The sequence below is a fragment of the Oncorhynchus masou genome, unplaced genomic scaffold, assembly GCF_036934945.1.
Source record: "Oncorhynchus masou masou isolate Uvic2021 unplaced genomic scaffold, UVic_Omas_1.1 unplaced_scaffold_1288, whole genome shotgun sequence".
Taxonomy (NCBI): domain Eukaryota; kingdom Metazoa; phylum Chordata; class Actinopteri; order Salmoniformes; family Salmonidae; genus Oncorhynchus; species Oncorhynchus masou.
In genome coordinates this window covers 164,603-178,724 of record NW_027002724.1, presented here as the reverse complement: position 1 = coordinate 178,724, position 14,122 = coordinate 164,603, and the positions used below count along the sequence as shown (strand labels likewise).

Below are 14,122 nucleotides of genomic sequence, written 5' to 3'. Positions count from 1 at the left end.
GTCTTGCTATAGATTTTCAAGCAGATTTGAGGCAAAACTGTCACTCAGGAACATTCACTGTCTCCTTGGTAAGTAACTCCAGCGCTTAGCTCCATTCATGTACTGTATGTTATATCCTGAAAAACTCCCCAGTCCTTAACGATTAAAGCATACCCATAACATGATGCAGGCACCACCATGCTTGAAAACATGGAGAGTGGTACTAAGTAGTGTGTTGTATTGGATTTGCACCAAATATAATTTTTTGTATTCAGGACAAAAAGTGAATTGCTTTGCCAACTTTTGCTGCAGTATTACTTGCTGCCTTGTTGCAAACAGGATGAATGTTTTAGAATATTTTTATTCTGTACAGGCTGCCTTCTTTTCACTCTGTCAATGAAGTTAGTATTGTGGAGTAACAATGTTGTTGATCCATCCTCAGTTTTCACCTACCACAGCCATTAAACTCTGTAACTGTTTTTAAGTTACCATTGGGCGCATTGTTAAATCCCTGAGCGGTTTCCTTCCTCTCCGGCAACTGAGTTAGGAAGGACACCTGTTTCTTGGCCTCTCAAATGGCGCAGAGGTCTAAGGCACTGCATCTCAGTGAGCATGGTTCAAATCCAGGCTGTATCACATCTGGCTGTGATTGGGAGTCCCATAGGGCAGTGCACACCTGGCCCAGTTTTGTATAGGTTTGGCCGGGGTATGCTGTCATTGTAAATAAGAATTTGTTCTAAACTGACTTGCCTATTTAAAATATGTATAGTTGTAGTGACTGGGTGTATTGATACACCATCCAAAGTGTAATTAATAACTTCACCATACTCAAAGGGATATTCAATGTCTGCTTTTAATTGTTTCCCCATCTCCAATAGGTTGCCTTATTTGCGAGGCATTGGAAAACCTCCCTGGTCTTTGTGATTGAATCTGTGGCTGAAATCCACTGCTCGACTGAGGGACCTTACAGATGTGTGGGGTATAGAGATGAGGTAGTCATTCAAACACTATTATTGCAATTTATTATGTGACATTGTGTTCAGCTAATTTTCACTCCTAAACTTATTTAGGCATGCCATAACATATCCACTTTGAAATTGCATGGAATTTTGTGTAGGCTAGTGGCAAAAATAAATCTCTATTTTAATCCATTTTAAATTCAGGCTGTAACACAACAACATTTGAAAAAAAGTCAACAGGTGTGAATACTTTCTGAAGGCGCTGTGAGGTGTCTGTGAGGTGTCTGTGAGGTGCCTGTAAGGTGCCTGTGAGGTGCCTGTGAGGTGTCTGTGAGGTGTCTGTGAGGTGCCTGTGAGGTGCCTGTGAGGTGTCTGTGAGGTGTCTGTGAGGTGCTGTGAGGTGCCTGTGAGGTGCCTGTGAGGTGTCTGTGAGGTGTCTGTGAGGTGCCTGTGGGGTGTCTGTGAGGTGTCTGTGAGGTGCTGTGAGGTGCCTGTGAGGTGCCTGTGAGGTGCCTGTGAGGTGCCTGTGAGGTGTCTGTGAGGTGTCTGTGAGGTGCTGTGAGGTGCCTGTGAGGTGCCTGTGAGGTGCCTGTGAGGTGTCTGTGAGGTGCCTGTGAGGTGCCTGTGAGGTGTCTGTGAGGTGCCTGTGAGGTGCCTGTACGGTGCTGTGAGGTGCCTGTACGGTGCTGTGAGGTGCCTGTACGGTGCTGTGAGGTGCTGTAAGGCGCTGTAAGGCGATGTAAGGCTATCAGAAAGGTGTAAAGTTTGAAAAAGTCTAATAATGATTGAATAAAAAAACGTTTATTGGTGGAAAATATGATTGAATTGTTGACAGCACACTATATTACACAACATAAATTGGTTAAACCAAATTTTTTCTTGCTATTTTTTTCCACCTTTATTTAACCAGGTAGGCCAGTTGAGAATAAGTTCTCATTTACAACTGCGACCTAGCCAAGATAAAGCAAAGCAGTGTGACAAAAAACAACAACACAGAGATACACATGGGATAAACAAACGTACAGTCAATAACAATAGAAAAATCCAAATACAGTGTGTGCAAATGGAGTAAGGAGGTAAGGCAATAAATAGGCCATAGTAGTGAAGTAATTACAATTTAGCAAATTAACACGGGAGTGATAGATGTGCAGATGAGGATGTGCAAGTAGAAATAGTGCAGAAGAGCAAAAAAAAGTATATAAAACAATATGGGGATGAGGTAGGCAGTTGGATGGGCTATTTACAGATGGGCTGTGTACAGCTGCAGCGATCGGGGAGCTGCTCAGATAGCTGATGCTTAAAATTAGTGGGGGAGATATAAGTTTCCAACTTCAGCGATTTTTGCAAATTGTTCCAGTCATTGCCAGCAGAGAATCTCTGTCTTGCCCACAGATTTGCTGGTGTGGCAGAAATCTTTGTCTTACCCACAGACCTGCTGGTGTAGCAGCAAATGCAGGTTGCTAAGCAACCAAGAGGTTGTGAGTTCAAATCCCTAAGTGAGGTTGCCTCCCAGGTAATCAACGTACAGCAGCATGCTGTCCCTTACATCAATAACACTGTTTGTGAAGCCAGAATTGGGGGTGAGCTGTTGTAACTTCACAAGGTTTATGCCCTGTTCTGTGTTGAACTGTGATGTTATGCATTTCATAGACTCCTGTTATGTCTGCATCCTAACACAAGGCCATTGTGTTCTGGAACTGTTGCTTGGATAAAGAAGTGTTGTGTAAACATTATGATTGTATTCTCACCCCTCCTCTATATGAGGGACCTGACTCTGATCAGAGACAGGTCTACCGTGCAGCTGTGTGTATAAAAAATTCACTGTTATACTTTAAATTAGTCTCTGTCTAAATATTTGGATCCAGTTTTCCACAACAACCTTAATTCAGCTCTAAAAATACAGTAACTTTTATACTGTATCTTCACTTTTGACAGTGTAATGAAGAACTCTCTGTTTCCTGGTCAACCATTGGCGGATGGTTATAATAATAATCATTATAAAAAGGTTATCCTCAGCCCAAAAAAAGGTGTCCCCGTACAAGGACAAAAATAATAAAGAGGTTGACAATTGTGGTATCATTTATGACAGCTCTTACCATTGCTAGTTCTGTTTTTTTTTTTTTTTTTTAAATGTGACCTTTAATCTTTAACTAGGCAAGTCAAATCCGGATGACGCTGGGCCAATTGTGCGCTGCCCTATGGGACTCCCAATCACGGCCGGATGTGATACAGCCTTGATTCAAACCAGGTACAACAGTGACGCCTCGTGCACTGAGAGTCAGTGCCCTTAGACCGCGCTGCGCCACTCGGGAGCTGTTATTCAATTAAATAGTGGGAGAGGCCTAGGGTTGGGAAAGGTGGAAACTAAAGTGGTAGATTTACTGCATGTAATAACATGCTTAATACATAGAAGTGAACTTACTCTATTGGCAATTACACTGGAACATAGAGGTTGTTGTTATGTCCCGTAAAGGACATGTTGCATTGTACACTTACATATGGGTGGTCCCCGTGAGACTCGAAACCACGACGTTTGGCGTTGCAAGTGCAATGCTCTACAGACTGAGCCACACAGGACTAAGTGGCCTTGGAAAAAAAGTGTTTGTGAAATGGCAATATTATACTGTTTTAAGTTTTTATGCCCGCTTAAAACTACAACTCCCATGGGCCCCCTCTCCCACACTGGAGGAGGTTAAAAAGGTCCATATGAATTTTTCAGACAGATTTCGTCTGTTCTACATGGAACATGTAGTAGCCTATCTGTAAATCCATGTAGCTACGACTGACCTCTAGTGGAAATGTATTTCTGCACCCGTTTCCTCGATGTTTATGTAATAATGATTTGGCCCACTGGAGGGCAGTTGCTGATGGATAACCTCTCTCTCGTTCAAGGGGCGCTCTTGAACCGGATGTGTGCATGTCGTTGTCATATGAATTCATGGTTCACGCTGTTTCACATTGCCGCTGCAGCATTTCGAGCTACAACATGCGATTTGGGAACGACAAGTGACAATGTGATGACTGTATATCAACTTTAGTGTGAACAACAGTGTAGAAAGTAACAGTTTATGTCCTAGATCTGTATTTCTGCCGGAGGTTGGCGGGGGCAAACAGAAGTCACGATGGTGAAAGAGCAGTTTAGAGAGACTGATGTGGCCAAAAAAATGTAAGTATATCCAGTTAGCTAGATGCTAGCCATTAGCCATTAATATTTCCCCCAGCCCTCTAGCTATGAGTATTGTTCGTAAATATTTGCCGAAAGTAGCTTGCAATTTGTCACATGAGCTTGCTTTTCATAGCTAAGTTAGATAGCTTTTTTGCAATTGCATCATTGTTTTGAACAGGGTCAGCAATGCTGGAAACACGTTTTAGAAAGCTAGCTAGCTAAACAAACAAACAATCACACCACATCACATCTCCACCTGGCTAAGGTGGCAGGATATCGAACCCGTGTTGCCATGACCACTGACACTCTTGCTGAGTACATGGTAAAGCATGACGTGTAGCAGGGAATCTGCATTCCAACCAACTACCAAGTAGCCTCAAGTAGACGTCCAGCAAGGCAATGCTGACCATGCTTTACAAATGACTCTCAATTGACCCCTAAACTATAGCTTGTTATCATTGGCAGTTCTTGCTTGGGTAGGACCTATTTGCTAGTTGACTTAGTAGCCAGTGTTTAATTTAACCCCTATGCTGAGTGTGCTATCTATTCCATTTATGTCAACAGAAGCCACATCTGTTTTGGGATGAAGTCGGCTGAACAGATGAGACAGCAGGCTCATATCCAAGTGGTCAGTAAGAACCTGTACAGCCAGGACACCAGCCATACTCCTCTACCATACGGAGTACTGGATCATCGCATGGTAGGACCGACACGTGTACACACACACACACATACATACATACATACATACATACATACACCACCCTATTGAGTACTGGATCATCGCATGGTAGGGCCGACACGTGTACACACACACACACACACACCACCCTATTGAGTACTGGATCATCGCATGGTAGGGCCGACATGTTTACACACACACACACACATACAGACATACACACACACACACACACATACAGGCATACACACACCACCCTATTGAGTACTGGACCATCACATGGTACACTACCGGTCAAAAGTTTTCTTTATTTTTACTATTTTCTACATTGTAGAATAATAGTGAAGACATCAACTTTGAAATAACACATACGGAATCATGTCGTAACCAAAACAGTGTTAAACAAATCAAAAAATATTTTAGATTTTTGAAGTTCTTTAAAGTAGCCACCCTTTGCCCTTGATGACAGCTTTGCCAACTCTTGGCCTTCTCTATTGGTGGTTGTGACCCAACTGTCATGTTATATTCCAGGGCACCAGTGAGAAGGATCGTCCTTGTGAGACGTGTGGGAAGAACCTGGCTGACTGTCTGGGACACTATGGGTATCTGGACCTGGAGATGCCCTGTTTTCATGTGGGCTATTTCAAAGCCATCATTGGAATCCTACAGGCAAGTTCACTATAACAGTAACTGACAAAATAAAGGAAACACTTGAGTAAATGAGGGATACAAGTAGGATGTATAGAAAGCAGGTGCTTCCAACACAGGTGTGGTTCCTGAGTTAATTAAGCAATTACCATCCCATCATGCTTAGGGTAATGTATAAGAATGCTCAGTTGCCCATTATTGTGGCTACCATGGCTAGAAGAAGAGATCTCAGTGACTTTGAAAGAGGGGGATCAAAGTAACATAGAGGGTTTAAAGGGTGTGTCTCAGTCACCAGATCTCAACACAACAGTGCTGCTCAGCGTGAGGTAATACAGTAGGGGGAGTGCTGCTCAGTGTGAGGTAATACAGTAGGGAGAGTGCTGCTCAGTGTGAGGTAATACAGTAGGGAGAGTGCTGCTCAGTGTGAGGTAATACAGTAGGGAGAGTGCTGCTCAGTGTGAGGTAATACAGTAGGGGGAGTGCTGCTCAGCGTGAGGTAATACAGTAGGAATAGTGGTAGTGCTGCTCAGCGTGAGGTAATACAGTAGGAGTAGGGGTAGTGCTGCTCAGCGTGATGTAATACAGTAGGGAGAGTGCTGCTCAGCGTGAGGTAATACAGTAGGGGGAGTGCAGCTCAGTGTGAGGTAATACAGTAGGGGGAGTGCTGCTCAAATGTAATTTATGTGTTCTCCACACTCGTCCTCACAAGAACGTACTCAAGAGAACGTCTTTGGAGCATGAGAGTGTGGAGCACAGTAGTATGCATATTGAGAATATTGAGAAACACCCAATGTGATTGTTGTTCCATGATAACACAATGTGGTTGTTGTTCAAATTGGCCCATTATGACATCATGTTATTGTTGTTCAAATTGTTCCATTATGACGTCATGTGATTGTTGTTCAAATTGGCCCATTACGACATTATGTTATTGTTGTTCAAATTGTTCCATTATGACATTGTGTTATTGTTGTTCAGATTGTTCCATTATGACATCATGTCATTGTTGTTCAAATTGTTCCATTATGACATCATGTTATTGTTGTTCAAATTGTTCCATTATGACATCATGTTATTGTTGTTCAAATTGTTCCATTATGACATCATGTTATTGTTGTTCAAATTGTTCCATTATGACATCATGTTATTGTTGTCCCTCCAGATGATCTGTAAGACGTGTTCTCACATCATGCTGACCAAAGAGGAGAAACTACAGTTTATGGATGTGTTGAAGAGGCCAGGCCTAGCATACCTCCAGAAACGAGGAATGAAGAAGAAGATATCCGACAAATGCCGCAAAAGGACATTGTGTCTGAATTGCTCCACGTTAAATGGTAGGTTATCAACAATAGCTTAGTCTTTGACTGTTTACGGTTCAATTTTGACATTTGGGCCGAAATACATATTATTAAGTTATATTTGAATTGAGTTGGATTTAGTTGAGTTGAAAGTAAAGCCCAAATGGTGGTTGATGTGACTGATAATGTCTTTGTTCTTGCCATTTAACAGGACCAGTGAAGAAGTGTGGCTTGCTGAAGATCCTCCACGAGAAATACAAGACAACCAAGAAAGTGGTGGACACTGTAGTATCAGACTTTCTCAACTCATTCGATATTGCAATAGAACACAACAAAGAAGTGGAGGGCTTGCTAAACAGGGCTCAGGTGAGTCACGTTGAAGGCAACTAGGGCTTGCTTAACAGGGCTCAGGTGAGTCACGTTGAAGGCAACTAGAGCTTGTTTAGCAGGGCTCAGGTGAGTCACGTTGAAGGCAACTAGGGCTTGCTTAACAGGGCTCAGGTGAGTCACGTTGAAGGCAACTAGGGCTTGCTTAACAGGGCTCAGGTGAGTCACGTTGAAGGCAACTAGAGCTTGTTTAGCAGGGCTCAGGTGAGTCACGTTGAAGGCAACTAGGGCTTGCTTAACAGGGCTCAGGTGAGTCACGTTGAAGGCAACTAGGGCTTGCTTAACAGGGCTCAGGTGAGTCACGTTGAAGGCAACTAGGGCTTGCTTAACAGGGCTCAGGTGAGTCACGTTGAAGGCAACTAGGGCTTGCTTAACAGGGCTCAGGTGAGTCACGTTGAAGGCAACTAGGGCTTGCTTAACAGAGCTCAGGTGAGTCACGTTGAAGGCAACTAGGGCTTGCTTAACAGGGCTCAGGTGAGTCACGTTGAAGGCAACTAGGGCTTGCTTAACAGGGCTCAGGTGAGTCACGTTGAAGGCAACTAGGGCTTGTTTAGCAGGGCTCGGGTGAGTCACGTTGAAGGCAACTAGGGCTTGCTTAACAGGGCTCGGGTGAGTCACGTTGAAGGCAACTAGGGTTTGCTTAACAGGGCTCAGGTGAGTCACGTTGAAGGCAACTAGGGCTTGCTTAACAGGGCTCAGGTGAGTCACGTTGAAGGCAACTAGGGCAACTTTTAACAGTTTACATGTCTACTTTGTAGAGGTCATATGAGGTTAATGGTTTGTTTTGTATGTTTTTCACTTAGCAGTGACTTACAGTAACAGAGTTCATACAGGATTAGTATATGGGAAACTTGTCGGAATTGAACAAACAGAACCTGGTATTACTAGAGTCACACTCTCCTTACCAACTGGGTCACACTGGTTTTAAATGCTGACCGATCATGTCTTTCACCCCGACGGAGAGCCTGAGTCCTCTAGTGGTGCTGAACCTCTTCAAAATATGTCTGTCTGAATCTGGGAAACTGGCCCTTATGGTTGTAAATGCTGGTTGACCTTCATGTCCTGTGGTTTCCAGGAGAACCTGAGTCCTCTAGTGGTGCTGAACCTCTTCAAAATGTCTGTCTGAATCTGGGAAACTGGCCCTTATGGTTGTAAATGCTGATTGACCTTCATGTCCTGTGGTTTCCAGGAGAACCTGAGTCCTCTAGTGGTGCTGAACCTCTTCAAAATGTCTGTCTGAATCTGGGAAACTGGCCCTTATGGTTGTAAATGCTGTTTGACCTTCATGTCCTGTGGTTTCCAGGAGAACCTGAGTCCTCTAGTGGTGCTGAACCTCTTCAAAATGTCTGTCTGAATCTGGGAAACTGGCCCTTATGGTTGTAAATGCTGTTTGACCTTCATGTCCTGTGGTTTCCAGGAGAACCTGAGTCCTCTAGTGGTGCTGAACCTCTTCAAAATGTCTGTCTGAATCTGGGAAACTGGCCCTTATGGTTGTAAATGCTGGTTGACCTTCATGTCCTGTGGTTTCCAGGAGAACCTGAGTCCTCTAGTGGTGCTGAACCTCTTCAAAATGTCTGTCTGAATCTGGGAAACTGGCCCTTATGGTTGTAAATGCTGGTTGACCTTCATGTCCTGTGGTTTCCAGGAGAACCTGAGTCCTCTAGTGGTGCTGAACCTCTTCAAAATGTCTGTCTGAATCTGGGAAACTGGCCCTTATGGTTGTAAATGCTGGTTGACCTTCATGTCCTGTGGTTTCCAGGAGAACCTGAGTCCTCTAGTGGTGCTGAACCTCTTCAAAATGTCTGTCTGAATCTGGGAAACTGGCCCTTATGGTTGTAAATGCTGGTTGACCTTCATGTCCTGTGGTTTCCAGGAGAACCTGAGTCCTCTAGTGTTGCTGAACCTCTTCAAAATGTCTGTCTGAATCTGGGAAACTGGCCCTTATGGTTGTAAATGCTGATTGACCTTCATGTCCTGTGGTTTCCAGGAGAACCTGAGTCCCCTAGTGGTGCTGAACCTCTTCAAAATGTCTGTCTGAATCTGGGAAACTGGCCCTTATGGTTGTAAATGCTGGTTGACCTTCATGTCCTGTGGTTTCCAGGAGAACCTGAGTCCTCTAGTGGTGCTGAACCTCTTCAAAATATGTCTGTCTGAATCTGGGAAACTGGCCCTTATGGTTGTAAATGCTGGTTGACCTTCATGTCCTGTGGTTTCCAGGAGAACCTGAGTCCTCTAGTGGTGCTGAACCTCTTCAAAATGTCTGTCTGAATCTGGGAAACTGGCCCTTATGGTTGTAAATGCTGGTTGACCTTCATGTCCTGTGGTTTCCAGGAGAACCTGAGTCCTCTAGTGGTGCTGAACCTCTTCAGGAGGATACCAGCGGAGGACATTCCCCTGCTCCTGATGAACCCTGAGGCAGGTAAGCCTGCAGACCTCATCCTCACCCGCCTGCTGGTACCCCCGCTCTGCATCCGCCCCTCTGTCATCTCAGACCTCAAGTCGGGTACTAATGAGGATGACCTCACCATGAAGCTCACAGAGATCATCTTCCTCAATGACGTCATCAAGAAGGTGGGTACATTACATTTACATCAAATATATTTTAAAAAATTGTATGATGTCATAGAGAAGGTGGGCGTCATGGGATTGGGAGAGTAGCAGGAAGTGTCAATGAATTCGTGATGAATTGTTTTATTAATCGGCCCGGGAGTTTTTCCATGAACTGACCAGGAAAACATCTGGGGCCCCAGTAGGCTATTACTAACTAGTTGGTCAGCTGAGGAAAACCTCTGGGCCCCAGTAGGCTATTACTAACTAGTTGGTCAGCTGAGGAAAACCTCTGGGCCCCAGTAGGCTATTACTAACTAGTTGGTCAGCTGAGGAAAACCTCTGGGCCCCAGTAGGCTATGACTAACTAGTTGGTCAGCTGAGGAAAACCTCTGGGCCCCAGTAGACTATGACTAACTAGTTGGTCAGCTGAGGAAAACCTCTGGGCCCCAGTAGGCTATTACTAACTAGTTGGTCAGCTGAGGAAAACCTCTGGGCCCCAGTAGGCTATTACTAACTAGTTGGTCAGCTGAGGAAAACCTCTGGGCCCCAGTAGACTATTACATTTACATCTAGTTGGTCAGCTGAGGAATACCTCTGGGCCCCAGTAGGCTATTACTAACTAGTTGGTCAGCTGAGGAAAACCTCTGGGCCCCAGTAGGCTATTACTAACTAGTTGGTCAGCTGAGGAAAACCTCTGGGCCCCAGTAGGCTATTACTAACTAGTTGGTCAGCTGAGGAAAACCTCTGGGCCCCAGTAGACTATTACATTTACATCTAGTTGGTCAGCTGAGGAAAACCTCTGGGCCCCAGTAGGTTATGACTAACTAGTTGGTCAGCTGAGGAAAACCTCTGGGCCCCAGTAGGCTATTACTAACTAGTTGGTCAGCTGAGGAAAACCTCTGGGCCCCAGTAGGCTATTACTAACTAGTTGGTCAGCTGAGGAAAACCTCTGGGCCCCAGTAGACTATTACATTTACATCTAGTTGCTCAGCTGAGGAAAACCTCTGGGCCCCAGTAGACTATTACATTTACATCTAGTTGGTCAGCTGAGGAAAACCTCTGGGCCCCAGTAGGCTATTACTAACTAGTTGTTCAGCTCAGGAAAACCTCTGGGCCCCAGTAGGCTATTACTAACTAGTTGGTCAGCTGAGGAAAACCTCTGGGCCCCAGTAGGCTATAGCTAACTAGTTGGTCAGCTCAGGAAAACCTCTGGGCCCCAGTAGGCTATTACTAACTAGTTGGTCAGCTGAGGAAAACCTCTGGGCCCCAGTAGACTATTACATTTACATCTAGTTGGTCAGCTGAGGAAAACCTCTGGGCCCCAGTAGGCTATGACTAACTAGTTGGTCAGCTGAGGAAAACCTCTGGGCCCCAGTAGGCTATTACTAACTAGTTGGTCAGCTGAGGAAAACCTCTGGGCCCCAGTAGGCTATTACTAACTAGTTGGTCAGCTGAGGAAAACCTCTGGGCCCCAGTAGGCTATTACTAACTAGTTGGTCAGCTGAGGAAAACCTCTGGGCCCCAGTAGGCTATAGCTAACTAGTTGGTCAGCTCAGGAAAACCTCTGGGCCCCAGTAGACTATTACTAACTAGTTGGTCAGCTCAGGAAAACCTCTGGGCCCCAGTAGGCTATTACTAACTAGTTGGTCAGCTGAGGAAAACCTCTGGGCCCCAGTAGGCTATGACTAACTAGTTGGTCAGCTGAGGAAAACCTCTGGGCCCCAGTAGGCTATTACTAACTAGTTGGTCAGCTGAGGAAAACCTCTGGGCCCCAGTAGGTTATTACTAACTAGTTGGTCAGCTGAGGAAAACCTCTGGGCCCCAGTAGGCTATTACTAACTAGTTGGTCAGCTGAGGAAAACCTCTGGGCCCCAGTAGGCTATTACTAACTAGTTGGTCAGCTGAGGAAAACCTCTGGGCCCCAGTAGGCTATTACTAACTAGTTGGTCAGCTGAGGAAAACCTCTGGGCCCCAGTAGGCTATGACTAACTAGTTGGTCAGCTGAGGAAAACCTCTGGGCCCCAGTAGGCTATTACTAACTAGTTGGTCAGCTGAGGAAAACCTCTGGGCCCCAGTAGGCTATTACTAACTAGTTGGTCAGCTGAGGAAAACCTCTGGGCCCCAGTAGGCTATTACTAACTAGTTGGTCAGCTGAGGAAAACCTCTGGGCCCCAGTAGGCTATTACTAACTAGTTGGTCAGCTCAGGAAAACCTCTGGGCCCCAGTAGGCTATTACATTTACATCTAGTTGGTCAGCTGAGGAAAACCTCTGGGCCCCAGTAGACTATTACTAACTAGTTGGTCAGCTGAGGAAAACATCTGGGCCCCAGTAGGCTATTACTAACTAGTTGGTCAGCTCAGGAAAACCTCTGGGCCCCAGTAGGCTATTACTAACTAGTTGGTCAGCTGAGGAAAACCTCTGGGCCCCAGTAGGCTATTACTAACTAGTTGGTCAGCTCAGGAAAACCTCTGGGCCCCAGTAGGCTATTACATTTACATCTAGTTGGTCAGCTCAGGAAAACCTCTGGGCCCCAGTAGGCTATTACTAACTAGTTGGTCAGCTGAGGAAAACCTCTGGGCCCCAGTAGACTATTACTAACTAGTTGGTCAGCTGAGGAAAACCTCTGGGCCCCAGTAGGCTATTACTAACTAGTTGGTCAGCTGAGGAAAACCTCTGGGCCCCAGTAGGTTATTACTAACTAGTTGGTCAGCTGAGGAAAACCTCTGGGCCCCAGTAGGCTATTACTAACTAGTTGGTCAGCTGAGGAAAACCTCTGGGCCCCAGTAGGCTATTACTAACTAGTTGGTCAGCTGAGGAAAACCTCTGGGCCCCAGTAGGCTATTACTAACTAGTTGGTCAGCTGAGGAAAACCTCTGGGCCCCAGTAGGCTATGACTAACTAGTTGGTCAGCTGAGGAAAACCTCTGGGCCCCAGTAGGCTATTACTAACTAGTTGGTCAGCTGAGGAAAACCTCTGGGCCCCAGTAGGCTATTACTAACTAGTTGGTCAGCTGAGGAAAACCTCTGGGCCCCAGTAGGCTATTACTAACTAGTTGGTCAGCTGAGGAAAACCTCTGGGCCCCAGTAGGCTATTACTAACTAGTTGGTCAGCTCAGGAAAACCTCTGGGCCCCAGTAGGCTATTACATTTACATCTAGTTGGTCAGCTGAGGAAAACCTCTGGGCCCCAGTAGACTATTACTAACTAGTTGGTCAGCTGAGGAAAACATCTGGGCCCCAGTAGGCTATTACTAACTAGTTGGTCAGCTCAGGAAAACCTCTGGGCCCCAGTAGGCTATTACTAACTAGTTGGTCAGCTGAGGAAAACCTCTGGGCCCCAGTAGGCTATTACTAACTAGTTGGTCAGCTCAGGAAAACCTCTGGGCCCCAGTAGGCTATTACATTTACATCTAGTTGGTCAGCTCAGGAAAACCTCTGGGCCCCAGTAGGCTATTACTAACTAGTTGGTCAGCTGAGGAAAACCTCTGGGCCCCAGTAGACTATTACTAACTAGTTGGTCAGCTGAGGAAAACCTCTGGGCCACAGTAGGCTATTACTAACTAGTTGGTCAGCTGAGGAAAACCTCTGGGCCCCAGTAGACTATTACTAACTAGTTGGTCAGCTGAGGAAAACCTCTGGGCCCCAGTAGGTTATTACTAACTAGTTGGTCAGCTGAGGAAAACCTCTGGGCCCCAGTAGGCTATTACTAACTAGTTGGTCAGCTGAGGAAAACCTCTGGGCCCCAGTAGGCTATTACTAACTAGTTGGTCAGCTGAGGAAAACCTCTGGGCCCCAGTAGGCTATTACTAACTAGTTGGTCAGCTGAGGAAAACCTCTGGGCCCCAGTAGGCTATGACTAACTAGTTGGTCAGCTGAGGAAAACCTCTGGGCCCCAGTAGGCTATTACTAACTAGTTGGTCAGCTGAGGAAAACCTCTGGGCCCCAGTAGGCTATTACTAACTAGTTGGTCAGCTGAGGAAAACCTCTGGGCCCCAGTAGGCTATTACTAACTAGTTGGTCAGCTGAGGAAAACCTCTGGGCCCCAGTAGGCTATTACTAACTAGTTGGTCAGCTCAGGAAAACCTCTGGGCCCCAGTAGGCTATTACATTTACATCTAGTTGGTCAGCTGAGGAAAACCTCTGGGCCCCAGTAGACTATTACTAACTAGTTGGTCAGCTGAGGAAAACATCTGGGCCCCAGTAGGCTATTACTAACTAGTTGGTCAGCTCAGGAAAACCTCTGGGCCCCAGTAGGCTATTACTAACTAGTTGGTCAGCTGAGGAAAACCTCTGGGCCCCAGTAGGCTATTACTAACTAGTTGGTCAGCTCAGGAAAACCTCTGGGCCCCAGTAGGCTATTACATTTACATCTAGTTGGTCAGCTCAGGAAAACCTCTGGGCCCCAGTAGACTATTACTAACTAGTTGGTCAGCTGAGGAAAACCTCTGGGCCAC

At 45.7% G+C, this 14,122-nt stretch overlaps 1 protein-coding gene across 1 annotated transcript in view; it reads left to right on the top strand.

Annotated features, from left to right (window-relative positions):
* The first annotated feature begins 3,859 nt into the window (after positions 1-3,859).
* Positions 3,860-14,122, top strand: part of polr3a (polymerase (RNA) III (DNA directed) polypeptide A) — a 69,286-nt gene continuing 59,023 nt past the window's right edge. Inside the window, exons 1-6 of the mRNA XM_064958569.1 lie at positions 3,860-4,104; positions 4,669-4,804; positions 5,318-5,455; positions 6,597-6,768; positions 6,944-7,098; positions 9,451-9,690. Coding sequence (XP_064814641.1) covers positions 4,061-4,104; positions 4,669-4,804; positions 5,318-5,455; positions 6,597-6,768; positions 6,944-7,098; positions 9,451-9,690 — 885 coding nt within the window. The 5' untranslated portion in view covers positions 3,860-4,060. The remainder of the gene's footprint in view (positions 4,105-4,668; positions 4,805-5,317; positions 5,456-6,596; positions 6,769-6,943; positions 7,099-9,450; positions 9,691-14,122) is intronic.